This window comes from Ictalurus punctatus, chromosome 28, assembly GCF_001660625.3.
Source record: "Ictalurus punctatus breed USDA103 chromosome 28, Coco_2.0, whole genome shotgun sequence".
NCBI lineage: Eukaryota > Metazoa > Chordata > Actinopteri > Siluriformes > Ictaluridae > Ictalurus > Ictalurus punctatus.
Window position 1 is genome coordinate 7,909,255 of NC_030443.2, and position 21,301 is coordinate 7,930,555.

The window sequence follows — 21,301 nt, forward strand, 5'->3', positions numbered from 1 at the left end:
TTTCATGTAAACATTGGTAACTTTTCCGCTTCATCGGCCCCCTTATCTTGTGGTATTCCTCATGTTCCATCTTGGGTACTTTTCCCTTTATACGCTTCCCCGGGTAAAATATTTTTGCAAATATAGTATTTCATATCACTGCTATGCTGATGACACCCAATTTTATTTACCAGTTAGGTCAAATAACAGCAGCCCTTTTGGGTCTTGGATGGCTAACATTTTTCTGCAGTTTAGTGAAATGTAAAACTGAAGTCGTCATTTTAGGCTCTCCCACAGTTTCCTCTGTCCTTGAGGTCCAGTTAGGTCCTCTGTCTTCTAATACATACAAGCATGTGAAACATGTTGGAGTTATTTTTGACTCAAATTTATTCTTTGTGCTGTTGTTAAAGGGAAGCTTCTTTCTAAGGTCTATTACAAAGTTAAAACAGTTTCTCTCTACAAAAGTACTGGAAACTGTGATTCATGCTCTTATTACAGCACGCTTGAACTACTATAATTCTCTGTATGTTGACCTTCCTCAAACTGCCATATCTCACTTACAGCTTATGCACAATGCAGAGCCTAGATTTTTAACAGGGCCAAAAAGAGGGATCATATTTCCCCTGTTTTGGCATCTCTTCACTGGCTTCCTGTCAAGTTCAGAATTGATTTAAAAATTATTTATGTATATAAAGCTTTTTCTTGCTCCACAGTACACTATTATTGACCTTCACCCTTGCTCTCCTACCAGAACACTAAAATCTTGTAATCAGCTTCTATCTGTCCCCCATTGTCGTACTAAGACAAAGTGTCATCGAGCCTTTCCTGTGGTTGGTCCCAAAATCTGTAACAGTCTCCCCTTTCATGTGAGGTCCACTCTGTCTTTAGGCATTTTTAAATCTTCTCTTAACACTTATTTTTGTTCTTTGTCTTATGGTGCTATTTAATGTGATACTATATGATGTTATGTACAGCACTTTGGATCAGCACCTGTTGTCTTAAAATGTGCTTTATAAATACAATTTGACTTGACTATTCAAATATTATTAACTTTTAAAGGAATAACAACACATTGCAAGCACGGTAATAATAACAAGCATGAGGAATAAAGCACTGTAATAATGAGAAGTAGTGTGTGGAATAACAGTGCAAGCGCTGTAGTAGTAATAATTAGTAGTAGGAGGAATAGCACTACAGTGCTGTGCAAGCACTGTAATAATAGGAATGGTTGTGGAGTAAGATAATTAGGTAATTTTTAATAAGAGAATTCGGTGTTACATGAACAGAAAATTATTTATTACATTTTGCAGGCTGATAAATTTTGTACAGTAGTTAGGTAGTGTCTAATTATAAGGAAATTCATGTGTTTTTTCACAGACACATATCTATGACTCTACCTGCCAGTTTTAGGAGGAGTACAACTCGACCTGACTATGAACACCAGAGCTCTAACCTATATGCCATCTCAGGTAAAAATTCAAAATGTCATCTAAGGTTTGGTCTGTGCTACTGTTTTTCTGACAGATGTACATGTGTACATCATGTGAGTGATAGATAGTGATATGATTTAATTGTTTCATATGACACAATTTTTCCATATGGCACTAAAGACACTACTGTTCTGTAGGCCCTTTGCTTTTTATCCCCTCTGGTTCTTTTGGAAGATTCTTAGATCTTGTGCATTTTCATGGCTATCATTAATTCAATAATATATTTGGTCATTTTAAGGGTTTGTTTTTGTTCATTGTTTTGAATTTTAGCTATGGATGGAGTGCCCTTTGTGATCTCTGAGAAGTTTGCCTGTGCTTCCAGTGAGGTAAGTCTGCATTTGTCATTTTGAAGTAATGTACAAGACAATCTAATTTACAGCCATTCCAGTTTTCAGAAACACTTTGAAACAGTGTTCCAAGGTGCCTTAGATGAACTGGCTCAAAAATTAGACAGCACTCGTCCTCTGAGATGAAAAAAGGTTTATTACAGAAAGATGGTTAATACAGGATAGAATAAAGCAGGATAGAATAATGAGAGTGCTCTGAAGCACTTGTGCTGAATCACTACTATATATGAAACACAGATTATGACTCATTTCTGTATACCGATAAGAAGCCGTTTGAGGCAGTTCAACAGGCTTTGTTTCAGGGTCTTAAAAGATATGCAGATGAATCTTGAACAGAAAAACCTGTTTGTGTCTCTGCATGCAGATAAACATTCTGTACTGATCTAAGTGACATTTCATGGTAATATCACACACGATATTACAGACTGCAATAGCAGACTTGGACCAAAATATGTCAAACCAGGTTCTATTTATTATACATGTTTATACTGTAGACTTCTTGGACAAAGCTGTACTGCAAATATAAAAGTATTGGCTTAGATCCCCAACTGTCCCATTGGGAGATCAACAAAGTCTGTCCGTCCGTGTCAGTCAGTCAATTAATTATTTAGCATGTGAATAACTGCACTGCACTTCAGTGGTGCTTGAAAGTTTGTGGATCCTATAGAACTTTCTACATTTCTGCATAAATATGACCTAAAATATCAACAGATATTCACACATCTTAAAAGTTGACAGAGAACCCAATGAAATAAATGAGACAAAAATATTATACTTGGTCATTTATCTATTGAGGAAAATGATCCACTATTACATATCTGTGAGTGGCAAAACTATGTGAACCTCTAGGTTTAGGAGTTAATTTGAAGGTGATCTTAGAGTCAGGGGTTTTCAATAAATGGGATGACAATCATGTGTGAGCTCCCTGTTTTATTTAAAGAACAGGAATCTATTAATGTCTGATCTTCACAGCACATGTTTATGGAAGTGTATCATGGCTCAAACAAAGGAGATTTCTGAGGACCTCAGAAAATAAGTTGCTGATGCTCATCAAGGTTACAAAGGTAACAAAACTATCTCTACAGAGTTTGGACTCCACCAATCTACAGTCTGACAGATTGTGTACAAATGGAGGAAATTTAAGATCATTTTACCCTCCCCAGGAGTGTTCGACCAACGAAGATCACTCCAAGAGCCAGACGTTTAATAATCTGCAAGGTCACAAAGGAACTCAGGGTGACTTCTAAGAAAATAAAGGCCTTTCACTTTGGCAAATGTATGAGTACATGATCAAAAGAACACTAAACATCAATGGTGTGCATGGCATGGTTGCAAAGAGAAAACCACTGCTCCCCGAAAAAGAACATTGCTGCCCATCTGCAGTTTGCTAAAGATCACATGGAATTCAGAAGTCTATTGGAAAAATTTTAAATGAGAAGGTTTAAATGAGAAGTGTTATGTTTGGAGAAAGGAAAACACTGCAAACCAGCATAAGAACCTTATCCCATCTATGAAACATGGTGGTGATACTGTCATGGTTTAGGCCTGTTTTGCTGCATCTGGGCCAGGACAGCTTGCCATCATTGATGGAACAATGAATTCTAAAGGAAAATGTCAGCATATCTGCCTGTGAACTGAATCACAAGAGAAAGTGGGTCATGCAGCAAGACGACAACCCTAAGCACACAAGTCATTCTACCAAAGAATGGTTAAAGAAGAATGGTTAAAGAAGAATAGTTAATGTTTTGGAGTGGCCAAGTCAAAGTCCTGCCTTAATCCAATAGAAATGTTGTGGAAGGACCTGAAGCAAGCATTTCATCTAAGAAAACCCATCAACATCCCAGAGTTGAAGCTGTTCTCTACTGGGGAATGGGCTAAAATTCCTTCAAGTTGATGTACAGGACTGATCAACAGTTACCGGAAATGTTTAGTTGGCAGTTATTGTTGCACAAGGGGTCACACCAAATACTGAAAGCAAAGTTTCACATACTTTTGCCACTCTCAGATATGTAATATTTGATAATTTTCTTCAATAAATAAAGGACCAATTATAATGTTTTTATATGGGTTCTCTTTATCTACTTCTAGGATTTGTGTAGTCAGATGTTTCCGGTTTAGTGAACGCTGGTGTGTTTTTCCACCTCTGCTCTCTGGTTTTAGTGTTCATTTTAAAATTACTCTTTGGAACGACCTTCCGCAAAACCATATTTAGCATTTTATGGATTCTGGATTTTCCTTTGTGTGTTTTGGGGCACCATGGACTGATTTCCTGATTTCCCAATTGAAAAAAATCTTTGGCCTAACTGCAAGCCTGTGCTATATTGAATGGTACAATAGCCGGCATTCTCACCAGGAATTTATCACTTTCTCGCATGCTGCTGGCTGATACCTTTTAGATGGGGTTGAAATGATCCGTATTTTGCTGTTTGATCTGTTGGAGTTGTATCATTGTTTTTCCTCCCTGGCAAATGAATATCTGCGGATTTCAGGCTTATGCCTTGATAATTTTCTGGACATGGTGCTCAAATACTCAGCTCTAGACCTAGCGTCTGAATGTTTCTTCTCATCTCCCTGCTGGAATCTACGAGTGTGCGGCCTTGGGAATTTTACCTCGTCCACAACATGTTCATCGAGGATCACGTCGCAATCATCTCCAGTGGACATCGGCTGTCTCCTCAGAATCCCATTACATCCCAGCAGTCTGGTCCTCATCTCGCCAGCTCCCGGCCCATCCAGGTGAGAGATGGGGAGTTAATCCAGACAGTTTCAGTTTTCTTCAGTATGCATTTTCAAGCACACCAAATAATTTGGAGCCTTTGAAAATTAAATTGACCTTGGTGAACACACGATCGCTTTCAAACAACATCTGGACTTGGTGGCAGCGTTGCCACAATTTTCAGTAATAAATTCAAATGCAGGATCCTGCCCATGGACACGTCCTTGAGCTTTGAGGTCCAAATGTTAAATGTTGAGATTTTGGGCCCTGTTGTATGTGCTCTGATGTACAGACCCCCCAAATTTCACAAGTACTTTGTCTACCAATTTTCTCAGCTCCTTTCCGATTTAGTGTCTTGCTGTCATAGATTGCTGATTCTTGGGGACATTCGTCTCTGTTGTCCAACTAAACCCTTGATAAAAGATTTCTTTACGTCTTTATTTTTCTCTGGTCCTACTCATAATTTAGGTCATACACTTGATCTTATAATGTACTCTGGTTTTGCTGTAACTAATCTTGAGGTTGTCGATTCTGGTGTTTCTGATCATTATTCAGTTATGTTTGAATCTGTTTGTTTCTGTCCTTCATCTTCTATCTCTCAGCCTCTGAACATTTCTCGTGTCATCCATGCTTCTACTGCTAGTCTGTTCTAAGATTATCAAGATAATTTTATTGATGCTTTTAATATTGATATGGATACTGAAAACTTGAAGTTTTTAATAATACTTGCTCTCTTACCTTAGACACTATCGCTCTACTCAAGTCCAGGAGAGTTAAAAAGAAAGATACTCTTCAGCTGTGCCTTAAAGTAGCCATACTCATGTTCTTAGATGAGTGCAGGAAAATGGAGTGTAAGTGGAAGAAAGATAAACTGCATGTCTCTTGTAATATTTTTAAGACGTGTTTACTAAATTATCAGAGGTCAGTGAAAGAGGCAAAATCAAATTATCTTTCCAAATTAATAGCTGTGAATGCAAATAGGCCTAAAGTATTGTTTAATACTATTGATTCTATTCTAAATCCTTCTCAGGTTGTTGGATCTGACCCCTCTCCTGATTCCTGTGATGAATTTCTTAATTTTTTCGTCAGTAAAATTGAAGTGATCAGTTCTTTTATTATGCCTTCAAGATTTGATCCTCTAGAGGATTCAACGCCGCTCAGGTATTTAACTAACTTTCAACCTGTCATGGATATCCTGGAAGGGACACCGGACTACAGTTCCCAGCTGCCACTGCACCACACTGCATCATCACATGACCACCGGCATCTGATTCTCGTTCACTTAACAAGCACCTATGTGTATATAGCCACAGTTTGCACTGCACTCCTTGTCTTGCGTTTGTCTTTCCTTGCTGTCATTTCTGTCTTTGGGTTCATGGTCTTTGTTAATGTTTGATTCTTGCCTTGTGTTTTGCTTCCTGATCATAGTTCTTGTTTTGTGTTTTGTTTTGGTATTCATTAAAACTGAAAATCTGCACTCACATGTCTCCACCTCCAAACCGTGACGGAATGCAAGACCTCAACATGGATGCAGCAGAATTTTTCAGGGTCCAAGAGGCCCTACATGAAAGGGAAAATCCGAGCTGGGAGAAGAAGGGAAAATTCTCCCTAATTCAAGCCAACCAGGAGTGGCTCAACCTGATGTACTCCATCATGGGGTATGTCAAGGAGGAGACTTCCAAACAGGCTAGAACCATCTCCCACCCTCCCTCCCCCACTGTGGATCTCGTCCAGCCTGCCGTGTCGACGGAGAACGTTGTTCAGTGTCCCTGCTCGTCTGAGGACACCGCTCAGCATCTCTGTTCAGCTGAGGACACCACTCAGTCTCCTTGTTCAGCTGAAGACGTCGCTGCACCTCCCTGCGCAGCCAAGGATGTCCCTGCACCTCCTTGCGCGGCCAAGAGCTCCGCTTTCTTCCCTGCTCCACGTCGGATGTCATTACGCCAGGCTCCACGTCGGACGCCGCTGCGCCTCCCTGCTCGGCTGAGGACGCCGCTGCGCCTCCCTGCTCGGCTGAGGACGCCGCTGCGCCTCCCTGCTCGGCTGAGGACGCCGCTGCGCCTCCCTGCTCGGCTGAGGACGCCGCTGCGCCTCCCTCCCTGAGGAACTCTTTCCCCCCTCTGGCCTCGCGGAAAGCATCGCTTCCCCCTCTAGCTCCATGGTTAAAGTTGCTCCCCGCTTGGGGTCCGCCTTGAGCTTCATTCCCTCTGCTGGCTGCATGGTGGCTATCGCTCCACGCCCAAGTCAGGCTGGGGATAGTGTGTTATCTCTCTGCAGTACGGAAGAGACCGTCCCACGTCCTTACCCCTGTGAACATGCCAAGCATCCTCTTTATGGTCCCGTGAAAGATGACATTCAAGGGAACTCTGGAACACTTGGGGACCTCTGGTCTGGGTATCCAGGACCCCCTCCCGGACTTAGTACACGTGTCGGGAGCCGCATAATAAAGAAAGGGGCTACCTTACATTTGCTGAACACGGTCTCAAAACTGTGTCCCTTCCCCTGTGACTGAGCCCAGATTCTTCTCCATCAAAAAGTGCAAATGCAAAGTACATTCGCTGTCATTATGCTCTGGTCATATTATGTCTCATAACCTGAAACTCATACAGACATTTACGCACCTTGTTTTCCTGGTTCAGCATGAGAGGATGTTAGTGTTTTAGTTTGACTCCCCTAGGAAAAACTAACGTATTAACTAACGTAAAGTGTTGATTCGCGGGAGCAAAGGACACATTACCGGTACTTGCCAAACAGTGCTGCTGGTGTTGTGCGCATCATTCCCGGTACCATTTGCATTTCAGCCCACATTAAGAATTGCTAACACTACTCATAACATTCTAACCCTAGCTAATTATTAACAGTAATTCATATTATAATAAGTTGAAATAAAACTGAAATTGGACAGTTAGATGTGGGTTTGTTTGTCTTTAATTATCCATAAATTCCAAATCTCTAAATATCCAAATCTCTATTCTGGCCATCAGATTATTATAAACATGCATTGATTCTGTCAAGGTAGTTACTCTAATTTGATTTTCTATTATACGCTCTGTCTCAATTTGGGCTGCACAAACATTTCTATTAAAATCACAATCTCGATTTGTTTCCCAATGCAATTAGGACAGAGTAGATTCTGCACCATTTCCACTCAGACAATCATTTTGTTAAAATGAGTGCCAGTATTCCCCCTTCCTCACTGTAACTAATGACTATAGTCATCTTACCGTATGACTTTATGCATGCAACTGAAGCATGATAAATCTACAGAAGAAAAATGGGTCATTCCATCTCAAGTGGTTCAATACAGGTTGCTCTGCCATTTAACTCTGCGTATTGGCATAGAACATACATCAGTTTTTTTATTTAAAAATTTTTATTTAAAAAAAATAAAATAAATTTTGTGCCATCTTTGTGTTGTGGCACACAAATTTTGGTTATACAGCTGTTTATGGAAACCTCAATATCTCAGCTCAGGATGGTTCTTGCTCCTTGGAACAAAATCATATATAAACATTTTGCACGTTCTTGTTCCTTAGTCCAAATGTATGCTCAAGCTTGCTCACAGTTCCACTTTTAGGGTCAATTTATAATGGGAAGGGTTTGAGTCTCAGTCTTAATTTTCAGTGGATACCAAGGTAAATATAGTGTGCATGCAGAACATTTCAGGTTTGAGACTACTCTTATTTATGTATGTATGTATGTGCGTGCGTGCGTGCGTGCAATTGTTTAAGATTCCCCTGACTTTCTGGTTGAATATCTCTGGTGGGGGACCAGATACGAGCCTGCAATTTTCACAGAAATAAGTGGTCTATAGTAGCATTATAGGAGCTAGGACTATGCTGAGCCAAGATATTGTGGTTGCAGTAAAACAGCTGTATAACCAAAATGTGTTATGTGCCATGACACAAACATGGCCATTGTGGTTAGACAAAGTAAAGAAATTAAAAATAAATAACAGAATTGGTGGTTTTGCAATGCCAACACATCGATGTAGTCACTCAAAAAAAAAAAAAAAAAAAAGTTACCCAAATTAAAAACAAACTTTACAATTATGGACTGACCCCAAATTGTAAGGTGAACAAATTCATGACCCAAAGACCCAGTCCTATTGAGAAGGGACTAATTTGTCCTTAATTGTTTATATTATGTACTGAATATTAAAATTGCCCATTACTAAACAAACAACAACTAAATGTCAGGTGGCTTACGAGTTCATATTGGCATATGAACAAAAATATTCCCATGACTAATTATTTAGCCAGCTGTGCTTTTTTTTGTTTGTTTGTTTTGTTTTTGTTTTTTGCTGGTTTGATTAACTTTAAACTGAAAAGATTTTGGCACCTTAATAAATTAGTTATTTGTAGCCTCAGGATTTAGCTTATTGCAGTACAAATTTACCAGTAATTCACAAACAAATTTTTTTAAAAATTCTGCTACAGTAACATAAGAACTTAATATATATACATATTCATTATTGACTCGTGATTCTTTGACAAAATAACATTTCAAAGACAAAGAAATTGTTATTCGTGTTTCATCAAGAATTGCTCATAGTGGCAATTAGAACTTCTATGCAGTTTGAATTTTAACCAACGCTAGAGCATATGTTACTGTGGGTCTGAAATATTGAAGACACAACATAAGCTTTAACCCTCTTACCCGTATGGCCGAAAAACCGGCTTGCCCGTCTTTGATCTATTCCCGTTAGGATGATATACCTTGGCTTGGTCGTCTATGCCAAATACCCCTAAGGCCAATATAGCTGCTTTACAGTGTAAACGTTATCCTCGTAAGGCCGGTGTACCAGCATTACTCTGCTATGATTCCTTATTATTTTTTAACCTGGAAGGTTGATGATGTCACGATGTGATTACGTTATTACGCCGTCATTACGATGAAGATCCAAGCGTGAATATTGGTGTAATAGTAGAAGTGAACCAAAAATGCCAAAGCGAAAAGCTAATCGTGTTCCAGCTAAAGTTACACCTACAGTGAACACAGGTACATCTAAAAAAAGAAAACATACACAGTTACACAGGCGAGAGCGAGGATTCTAGATAGTGACAACAGGGGGTGGCTGTGGCTCAGGTGGTAGAGCGTGTTGTACACTAATCGTAGGGTTGGTGGTTCGATTCCCGGCCCACATGACTCCACATGCCGAGGTGTCCTTGGGCAAGACACTGAACCCCAAGTTGCTCCCGATAGCGCCTTGTATGGCAGCTCTGCTACCATTGGTGTGTGAATGGGTGAATGAGACACAGTGTAAAGCGCTTTGGATAAAAGCGCTATATAAGTGCGCCATTTACCAGTGAAAGTTCAGGCGATGTTGAAACCGAAACTGATAGTGACGCAAACTCTGACCCTGAGTCAGAGTTTGAGACCCTGATCCGTCTTCATCTTCAGCATCAACCAGTGCGACTGACACTGCAGGGGTCTGGAGTCATAACGGGACCATTTCTGTGCATTCGTGAAAATACTACCTGCTGGTCTGATTATCACCAGAAACGTGACTTTTGGCACTAAAATGCATTTATTTATTATTTACTTGAATTCATTCAAAGGCATTGACCACGCTGATGCTCGTATGGTACTTCTAAATGAGTATAAGGATTTTAGCGAGCATTTTTCGTCATTTCTCTAGTTAAGAATTGTGCTCTAAGTGGAGTAAAAACACTGAACTGCTTCATTATCAAAGTAATATTACACAAATATATTATTATAAGTTGTTTCAAGGCCTAAAAATGTTCAAATTAAAATGTTGATTTTGGGCCAATTTTGGCCTGGGAACTCAGGGTTGACGTTCTGTTTCTATAGGGAATATAGGGTTGTAGGACATAATACTGTGGGAACTAAGGGGTAAGAGGGTTAATGTCAGTTTTACTGAATGTAAGCTCAGTATTTCTGTTCGTTGGTATCTGTTATATCTGTCAAACCTAATGTGCCATCATCAACAGGAGGGATGTGGTACTTTTTACCTCTCTCTTAGCATTGTAGTAATGTCTTATTGAACACATTTATGACTTTCAGTGTACCTGCAAGAATTTAAATTAATAATAATGTTGCTTACTGGTTTACTTAACCTCTTGCTCACTTTTACAGTTACAACAGGTAGACTTGATGGGCATAAGGATTAAATCCCTTGCAGAGATTGAAAAAGAGGTGAGTTGGTTTTTTTTTGTTTGTTTGTTTTTTTTTTTTTTTTTGTAGTATCTATGTTCCTGCAACCAGACTTGAGCATGACCCAATCGTAGCATTGTGGAAAACAATATGGTTGATAGAAAATTCTCTTTTTATGGGTGTCATAAAAGGTCTCACTCTTCTGAACTCTTCTTGATATCACGTTTCTGAAAAGTATTTTTTTTTGTTTGTTTTTAATTTTGGAAGCACTCTGCAGTGACAAAGTGGCATAGCAACACGTTTTAAAAGTCCTGCACTGCACCTACCTTGTGGGGACTTCCCATTTGGTAAGATGTAAAACACACTGAATGTTGAGGAAAAAGTAGTGCAAAAGCAGTCTACACTCTGTATGTATATGAATTAATTTAGGATATTCTGATCAATCAATATTTCTCAAGTACATGTTCCTTTTTTTTATCTACTGCAACATGACTGCCTTTTTATACATACTTTAATTTTGTCTGAACAAAGCTTCTGTGTTAGTGTAGTGATTCTAAATTATTTAAACATTTCCTTTATTTAATCATTCCTATGTGTAGTTAACAATTTATGCAGCAGAAAAGATTACACTTAACAGTAACAACTGAATATTCACTTGCCTACATATACAGAATAACAACAACTATTTTAGTAACATAAATTCATATAGTTGGATAACCATTTGAATGAGAAGTTTCAAAATCTGTGGGTCATTAAAGGAAGAGAAAATAAAAGAGCCTGTACTAAAGGATGTTACTACTACTACCACCAAGAATGTGGTAAGTAGGGGTGTTGGCTTTCAGAATTTGTCCTTCCAAAAAGTATTGGAACAGCAAGGCCAATTCTTTTGTTTTTGCTATACACTGAAAACATTTGGCTTTGAAATCAAAAGATAAACATGAGACGATAGATCAGGATTTCAGCATTAATTTCCTGATATTTACATCTAGATGTGTTCTGAGAATTGCAGTCCATGGTGGCCATGTTTGTAGTCCGCTGTGCAGTAAGGGAAATGTAGTCACTGGTTTGCTGTGATATGACAGAACCCCGTCTGGTTGTCCGTGTCAGCAGACTCGGACGTGTTCAGGACTTGGTTGTTCGTGTCAGCAGACTCGGACGTGATCAGGACTTGGTTGTCCGTGTCAGCAGACTCAGGCGTGATCAGGACCTGGTTGGTCGTGACGCCAGCTTCAGGTGACCTCTGGTTGGAGATCTGCAGGTGAGACCACCTCGTGGATCTCAAGCTGTAGCTCAGGAGCAGCAGTCGCCACATTGACCTCTGGCTGGGGCTCTGTATAGGAGACCATCTCATGGGTCTCATACCGGAGCTCTGGGGAGGAGGTCACCACTTGGACCTCCAACTGGTGCTCTGGAGCGAAGACTACCTCGTGGGTCTCAGGTTGGAGCTCTGGAAATGAGGATGCTCGCCACGTTGACCTCCAGCTGGAGCTCCACAGGTGCTTTCTTGTGGAGTCGTTTGTGAGTACACCAGCTGCTCTTGAAACATCCCTGAGAACAGAAATATGATCCATGGATCCCAAGTTTCCTGCATGTGGGACATTGTAGCGGGGCATCTTTAAAGCAGCCCTCGGTCTTGCAGGTCTGCGTCACCCCCACCACTGCTCTGTTGGCTGGGTGCTGAAGCTGAGCTATAGAGACCCTCCTGTTGGTCAGCTCCCTCTCAAAATGTGGGGTGAAAGTCTGAGAGGGTTCATCCATTAAACTGGGCCTTCCTAACATTTTTTCAAGGTCAGGTTTTTACCCTGGACATCCGAACACCTGAACTAAATGTTTAACCAACTGGCTTACATGGTTAAGCTCACCGGTCCCCCTAGAAATCAGGAACTCGGCCGAACTGCGAGCTGGTCCAGTGAGTCGAGACAGCATGAATCCCAGCCACTGCTCCTCTCTGGGCCTGGGGTCCTCCAGGCTTGTAAAATAAAACTAGCATTGGAGTATATAACCTTCTGGACATACCTCAAAGCCATCGAAGGAAGCTTGTACTCCCAGGGGGTACCACTGGGGAAAACGCACAAAATCAAAGGCTGGTATAGAGATCCTGGCATAACGCTCTCCTGCTGTTTCCATGTTGTAGGCGAAGTATTCTGTCACGTAATAAACGTAAAGGACACTAGGATGGATTAGGATCTGCAAGGGCAGAGAAGAGATTTTACTTAAATAGAGGCAGGCAGACAAATCCAAAACATCAGACAATAACGTGGTTAAAAACAAGCAATGGGTCAGGCGATTGGCAAACAGGCATAAATGAGGCAAAACCAGAATCAAGGGCGAGAACGAGATCAAAACATTAACACATGAACCGATAACAAACGCTTGGTATACGGAAAACTCACGTAATACTTCGCAAAGTCAGTGTTAGAACAGTCTCTTATATACAGTGGTTGTGAGATTGGATGCAGGTGTGTGTGATTAGAATGAGTGAGTGTTCTGTGTGTGTGAGTGTTCTGGGAATTGCAGTCCATGGCGGAAATGTTTGTAGGCCACCGTGCAGTGTGGGAAATGTAGTCACTGGTTTGCTGTGATATGACACATTTTATATATTAACTTAAACATGTATCGTCAAAAACATGTGAAAACTGCCCTTGTTGTGAAAACCTGATCTACTGAAATATTACAATGAGTACACTTTTTTTATATTGTAATACAATATTGTGAATTCTTTATGCTTTAGTTTTTTATATGTCCGTGATTTAGTGCATTATTATGGAAAGAGCGTATACCCAACATGACTTAGCATTCTACCTACTTAAGTTCAAGTTCACCTATGCATTTGCATCATTTTGTGCAGAAGCAAGTTGTAATATTGCGTTTATGTCTAATTAATCTAAATAATCATGTATAGGATGTGTTTTGGGTGAGTTAATTAACTAGTTAAGTGATATATATATATATATATATATATATATATATATATATATATATATATATATATATATATATATATATATATATATATATATATATATATATATATAAAAATAAAATTGTGTGTGTATAATGTGGTCACAGATAAGTGCCTTGAAGTAAATCTTAAAGTACGACTACTGGCCCTTGTTAAAGAAGCCATCTGGCAGGATATTGCGGCACAGTGATCAATCACTCCCCGGAAGGCCACAAGCGAGTCAGGAAATAAACTCTATCTTGGGACAAGGTGGAAAATCCCTGGGCTCTAAGTTCATACCACCTTCTAAAAGGACACCTTTCTGGACCTTATTTATCTCATCACCTACTGGAATATTTTCAGATCAACCATCTGCCTTCTTAATGCTGACTCAAATCAGATAAGCACAAGGAATGACAAAGGCTAGCTCACCCTGAACTGTGTTAACCCTCAAGTCGTAAAACAGAGACAGAGAAATCTAACAGACCTTTTGTTGAAACAACTCTACACCATCCCCATCACAAAGAAGAGAGACATAGCTTTCTTCATGGAGTCCACTTTAATGTATCATGCTTTCACACAAGGTTTATAACATAAACATTGTAATCATGCTTTTGTGCATTTGTACTCACCACCTATCTCGCAAATTGATTATCATTTCCTGTATGCTCACATACCCATGTCCAGAATCCAAAAGTATATTCCTTATGTTTTATTAACCCATATATTTACTACTGTCCCTAACAAGCTAACTGTTGAGCTTTGTGAACTATATTAACCCTTGTATGTAACTTACATGTAGTTATTAGGCTTTTATTATCTGGTATTAGACCAATATATCTGGCAGAGGTTTTCTTATATCTAAGTACGTCATGTTTGAGATCGGTGTGTTGGTGGTAACATTTTCAAGAATGCTAGTGAACGGCAAATTTTAATAACTCATCACGAAATCCCTTTGTAAAGGTAAACGGCAAAATTAATTAAGTAAGAATGAGCATGGACCAAAGAGGTATTATGCAAATTAATTGGAGGGGAAGACCTCATCCACCAGTCATCCAGAAAGACCACTTCTGATTGGCTAGGACCCTCAGAGGGCCGGGGTATCCAGTAAGGGTTAAAAGGCCATGCCAAAGTTAACCCTATCGCTGGCTGCAAGGAAGATTCATTTTGTTAGTCCTGTCTGTTTCATCTTCTGTTTTTCAGACCTCTGCTTGTTTCTTTTCTTAAATGTTACTGGTAACTTTAGCCTCAGAAAATCTTAATCCGAAACCAGCCTGCGACCGTGATAAACTCCATTCAATCGGCAATCATCGACTCGACCAGGCCTCCTGACCTCCGCTGACATCGCACGCCTCATCTCTCACTAACTACGGCAAGCAAGTACACATCTTACCCAAGTTTAATAAGCTGGTGAAGTACATAAGAATCCATGGCCTTCATTCAGTTTTTGGGTCATTCATAATGCATTCGGTTCGCTCAGATCGGAGTCTATTTTGAAGCCATAATTTGCCGTAACTCTAGCATTCTTCTTTGCCTCTGTTGTAAGTCTATTGCTCTCTGTCATGCCTGTGTGTGTGTGTGTGCGCATGTGTGCGTGTGTATGTGTTAGAATAGTCTTTGTGTAGTAGTTAGCTTCTCTGTCAAAGAATAGTATAATAAAGTCTTGTCTATATTGAAGTGAAGTTGCCTGTGATTCATTTGCTTGATTTGATTTCGGCAATATTTTCTCTAAATTAATTAAGATTCATTGGGAGCTAAGGCTTTCCTACATGTGTTGGTGGAGAATATAGGTCACTAAATTTAACTATCTAAATTTTCCTTAAATAAAATAGTGGAGAATTCAACAACTTAATCTAAACAGCTAATTTTCCCTACATGTAATAGTGGGGGCAATATGTATTGAACGCATCGACATTTTTTTTCAGTAAATATATTTCCAATGAGACTATTCACATGAAAATTTCACCAGACATCAGTATTAACTCAAGAAATCAGGAAATATAAAGAATTCGCAACATTAAAGTCCATAAATGAAGTTATGTGTAATAAAGAGGAATGGAAAAAATACAGGAAAAAAATATTGAATATGCTAACTGAAATTTATTTAATACTTAGTGGAGAAGCCTTTGTTTGTAATGACAGCTTCAAGCCACTTCCTGTATGAAGCAATTAATTGGCCGCAGTATTCAGGTGTGAGTTTGGTCCATTCTTCTAAACATATTGTCTTTTAAACCTTGTTCAATTGGATTCAAGTCAGGTGATTGACTGGGCCATTCTAACATCTTAATTTTTTCTCTCTGAAACCAATTGAGAGTTTCCTGTGCTGTATACTTTGGGTTGTTGTCCTGCTGGAAGGTCCACCCACGTCTCATCTTCATCATCCTGGTGGATGGCAGCAGATTCTTCTCAAGAATCTTCTGGAAAAGGGCTCCATTCATCATTCCTATTTGAAATCTGCCAGTACCATATGATGAAAAACAGTCCCACACCATGATGCTTCCACCTAAAAAACTTTACTGTTGGAACAGTGTTTTAAGGGTGATGTACAGTGCCATTTCTTCTCCAAACATGGTGTGTAGTATGACAGACAAAAAGCTCAATTTTGCTCTCATCTGACCAGACCACACTCTCCCAGTATTTCATAGGCTTGTCCAAATGAGTTGTAGCAAAACTTTAAATGAGCTTCAACATGCCTTTTCTTTAGTAATGGAGTCTTGCAGGGAGAACGTAAGCAGTGGAGTGCATTGCCTATTGTTTTCTCTGTGACGATGGCACCTGCTGCCTCCGAGTGTTTCTGCGGCTCCTTCAGAGTGGTCCTTGGCTCTTGGGCTACTCTTTTGACTATTCTTCTGACTCGCTGGTGTCTGTATGTGTGTGTGTTTGTGTGTGTGTAATATATATATATATATATATATATATATATATATATATATATATATATATATATATATATATATATATATAATATGTGTGTGTATATATATATATATATATATATATATATATATATATATATATATATATATATATATATATATATATATATATATATATATATATATTATATGTATGTGTGTGTATATGTGTGTGTGTATGTATATAATGAACATATACAGATGTGGCCTTTAAGAAAGCGTTTTTTCCGAGTGGTTTCACACGATTCGTCACATATGATCATACGGCACCCTGCAGGTCGCTTCTTAGGATTTAAATTCATTTGTCGTGCTTCACGTAATAACCGCCAGGTGGCAGATGGAACAACATACTGTAGCCGAACACATAGTACACTAAATAAAATGGAATGTGTGGTGGGTTAGATTTAAGAAGAAATATTACGTATGGTTCCCATAAAAATATTACATTTCTCATCAAAACTTGCACTAAACCTAAATTTAAACAAGTTTCTAATTACAAGCTTGAATTATGTAAAGTGAGCATGATCGAGTCGTGTAGTACAGGTACAATAACTATAGTATTTAAATTAATGTTGTTAAAACGTGTGTGTGCTAGAATAGTGCCGCAGTAACGTCCTCTGTAGAATGCCAGAGACTGGGGTTCGAGCCTCAGCTCAGTTGAGAGTGTTGATTTTTTTTCCAGTGTAGAAAGTCGATGTGTGTGTGCATGTGTTAATATAAATATCCTTACTCAAAGTAGCATTGCATGAATTCCATTTTCTCCTTTCTTGCCAATGGAAACTTTTGAAAATACTGGTTTAAAATGAACACGTGGACTTCACGCCACGTCAATTACACATGATTGAATTGAGTCACTTTTAATATAATTTGTTTTTGTACATCAAACATGATTTGACCATATATTTTCAATGCCCTGAATAAAATTAAACTCGACCTGAGCTGAGGATCGAACTCATGTTGCTGGCATTCTGCAACAGCACGTTACCTCTGCATTATTCTACCATACACATTTCATCCACGTTAATTTAAAGTCTGTGGTTGTAGCACCTGTACTATGTGAATCGATCAAAACGAAATCAAATATTCAAACATTTTATGTATTAATTTAAACATGGCAACATTTATCAAATGTGTCGTTACAGAAAGAGCATATTCACGTGAATTACACATCCTGTCTATCACGGCTAGTCAGAGGTAGGAAGTAACGCAGCGTTTGGTTGGTAAAAGATATGCTGTATACAGCATATGTCCTGGCAGAACTTCTGTATCTGCTAGCAAGCAGTGTTTGTTCGAATGAAATTTGACTGCCCCCTACATGCCCCCCCCCATCCACCACCCCGCAGCATGCGCGTGTTAGAGTGTGAAATCGCAGGATCCCAACCATGGTAGTTTAGGGCTATGATGGTGGAGAACCACCTGCGGTAGTGTTACATCCCATGCTACATTAATGTTTCTGCTTGTGTGGGCACTATGACAAGTACAGAGTGTAACGTTTTGTATACAAGTGTATATAGCCTTCGATATAGTAGGAGATTTTCTATTAATACACAAATTACGTAATCATAATCAAAACCTTATATGATGATGTCTGTTAGTTTGAGTGCGGCAAAAATCCAGTCAGGCGAATTCTGCTATTTCACTTCGTGTCCTGCCGCTGCAATGGATCTTGTTGGACAACCAAATGTTACATTGGCGATCTGGGAACATTTTGGATTCGTGCCTAATGAGAGAGAATCGTGTGTGTGTTTCTCTCCATCTTTTTATTATCCACTTCTTCTTTGCGGGTCAATCACAATACCATATCCAACAGCGTCCTCAGGCTGTTTCTCATTGCAACAACATGACACAACAAGGCAGTATTTGAGTTGTTTTGCTGACGGAAGTGCTGAAATAAAGCCTCATTTAAGTTTTTTTTTATATTTAGATTTATATTTATTATTATTATATTATATAATGATCACTGCGGTGGTTTGGTCATTAATCACAGCAGTGGTAAAAATCTGACACCGTCACAGCCCTATGGTAGTTTGGCAGTTTTGGGATTGAACACACAAGCTTCTAATCTGTAACTCAAAGCCTTAACCACTGAGCCACCCCAACAAGCTTGTACTGATTCAACCAATTCTGCCACTGAATTAACTCCTACTAAAAGATTACATTGAATCAGCGGTGAGTGAGCTCTGTATATACAGTACTGTACATAAAGTAGCTGGTATATCATATGTGGTAGTATCTTCAAAAAGCAGCTAGCTACTGCTTTAAAATGTATCATGTATAAGAGGGAAAATGCATTCATGATTTAAAAAATAAATAAACTGGTAAATCTTGCCATATTTGCAATCATAAGAATGCAGAAGGGAGAGGTGTTTGGCATGAATTATAAAATTACAAAATTGAGTGTAGTTCAACATGATTCTATTAATATAGTTGTCCTGATTAATTATTCTGTGTGTGTGTGTGTGTTTTTCTGTCCCAGTATGAGTATAGCTTTCGTACAGAGCACAGTGCAGCTGCCCGCCTGCCCCCCAGTCCTACCAGGACTTCTCTAGGTTCTGAGGCTTAAACACATGGACAAAACGAGCAGCAGGGAAGGAAAAGCGTGTGAAGTTCCAGAGTGGAAACAAAGTGATGGATACTGCCTCTTATGTACCTTGACCTTAAAACATCCCTGCATTATCTGTTCAGTATTTACTTGGATTTATTTACTAGTGGAAATTGTGACTTTACATTTGCTCAGCATTTCTTGCCGACAGGAGTGGAGAAAAAGTGCATAATCCTTCAATACCATGATCTAATCAAAACCACCATTGAAGTAAAAAGGGATTACAATAGAGGGAACTTGTGGGAATGTCTCAGAACTTGTATGACTATGCACACATCACTACTATACATAATGCATCTATCTGTTGTATATGTTCAATAAAATATCTAAGTAGAGTTAACTGTTGTGTTAAAAAAGTTTTAGCATGGACACTCTTAATTAAGAGCTTTTGAAATTAAGTTGTTCAAAAAAGCAGAAAGAAATGTAACTGAATGAAATGGGAGGAGTTATTGTATTTTTTGTTGTTGTTGCAAGACTGACTGCCTAACTAGCCCAGCTGATCTTTTCTCAGATCATGTATAAGTTCTTTGTTTGCCATTGAAAACACAGCCCAATTTACTGTACAATAAATGCACTTGTGTGATTATGTCTTTGTGTGTGGATGTGTATGGTGTGGGGTGGTGGTGTCCCTTAATTGTGGATGAGAGCCAAAAACAACCTATAAACATTTTGTGTACTATTTTAACATTGGAGTATGCTTGTTACATACATGAAGACTGGTGTACATGCTTGCTGCCTTCTTTCTCTTTACGTTGCTTCTCTTTATTATATTTTTCCCTCTCTGCAGCTCTCTGCCTCATTGATGGACCAGAAGTCTGTCTTTATTATTGCTGGTCAGTTGATCATGGAGACGCCTCTGGAATTGGAACAGCCTCCGCTTTAAATCGAGCATGGCGTCAACAACTAGCCGACCCTTCGGCTTGTGTACACAAGTTATTTTTTTCTTGCTCTACTCCATTACTTGCAGAAATATTTCTCTCAGAAAATCAATGCTTGTATTTTTGTGTTTTGATAAGCTTCTGGGTTAACTGCTTTCAGATTTTTGTTCTAGTCTTGTTATTCTCAGTTAGGGGGTGGCCTCTTTGCCACCATCTCCTCTGGTTTGCTCAACAGGGATAAATTTCAATTTTATATCCAGATTTCTTTAAAGCCACTTTGTGACTTTATGTTCATTGTTAAATAAAATTGAATTGAACTGAATTATAAAGCTGAGTACATGTTAAGTATAAGTGAATGCTGAGATATACTTTCAATATTTTAACCAAACATTTTAACTAAAATGTATTGTTTGGAATTGAATAACTTGCATAAATAAAATTTAATTGAACTGGAAAAAGCTGAGTATTGAAGTAGGTCTATTTTGCGGACAATTTTCAACATTGTGTTTCCTATTTGTGGACACAAAAATTGCGACCTGATGAAAATGCAAACCATTTTCATTTTCGTTTACACGAATGGAAAAAAAAAAGTGTCTGCCAAATTTCAGATGGAAATGCAAAGTCCATTTGCAATTGCATTTCCCATGTGTTGTGAGTTATGACCTTGTCATATCGAAATAGCAATAGCGGTTACCCCGTTTGCTATATCACTTCCTTAGTGTCGCATATGGAGCCTGCCAAAATTCAAACAGAATCACAAATACCTTTGCATTTGCATTTCCAATGCCTTGCACAGGATGCCTTGCCAATCAGTGATTGTCTCTTCTATTTCTCAAAAAATAAACACACAGAAAGGACAAAATGTGTTGTGTCTTATCTGAGTGGAATAAGAACCATGTACAACTGAATATTAAATCTCCTTGAAGTTAACTGGCATAAAGTTGGCTTGACGTTGGATGTTCGGTATTCACAGATATGTGGAAATTAAGGGACCTAAAGTTACATAAGACATTGTTATACCCGTTTATAACTTTAATAGCATTTGAAGGGAATGACTTACAGTCATATAACCAACTGTAAAATGTTCATCTAGGTGTCAGGTATGACTCACACCTTTTTAGATTTTTGATATTTAATAAAATAAACTATTAAATCATATGTAAATTTGACATGAATTTCACTACTGAACGGGCTCATACACAAAGTATACCATAATTTAAGGCTCAATAGAATTTGAAGCGAATGACGTACAGTCACAAAACCAACTGTAAGTCGTTATTCATCAAATTTTCACCAACACATAATTTTTTTTTCCA

General features: G+C 38.8%; 1 protein-coding gene across 11 annotated transcripts in view; it reads left to right on the forward strand.

Annotated features, from left to right (window-relative positions):
• The window catches only part of mvb12ba (multivesicular body subunit 12Ba), an 87,819-nt gene extending 67,378 nt beyond the window's left edge, over positions 1-20,441 (forward strand). For 2 of the 11 annotated variants that reach the window (XM_053676826.1, XM_053676828.1), the window contains 3 exons: positions 1,357-1,448; positions 1,740-1,795; positions 5,563-6,009. In XM_053676826.1, coding sequence (XP_053532801.1) covers positions 1,357-1,448; positions 1,740-1,795; positions 5,563-5,928 — 514 coding nt within the window. In that variant the 3' untranslated portion in view covers positions 5,929-6,009. Of the gene's footprint in view, positions 1-1,356; positions 1,449-1,739; positions 1,796-4,404; positions 4,735-5,562; positions 6,010-10,631; positions 10,692-10,916; positions 10,997-13,718; positions 15,268-18,981; positions 19,694-19,894 lie in introns of those variants that run through there. The other 9 variants (XM_017460124.3, XM_017460126.2, XM_017460122.2 and 6 more) reach the window with 9 other exon arrangements.
• The last annotated feature ends 860 nt before the right edge of the window (positions 20,442-21,301 follow it).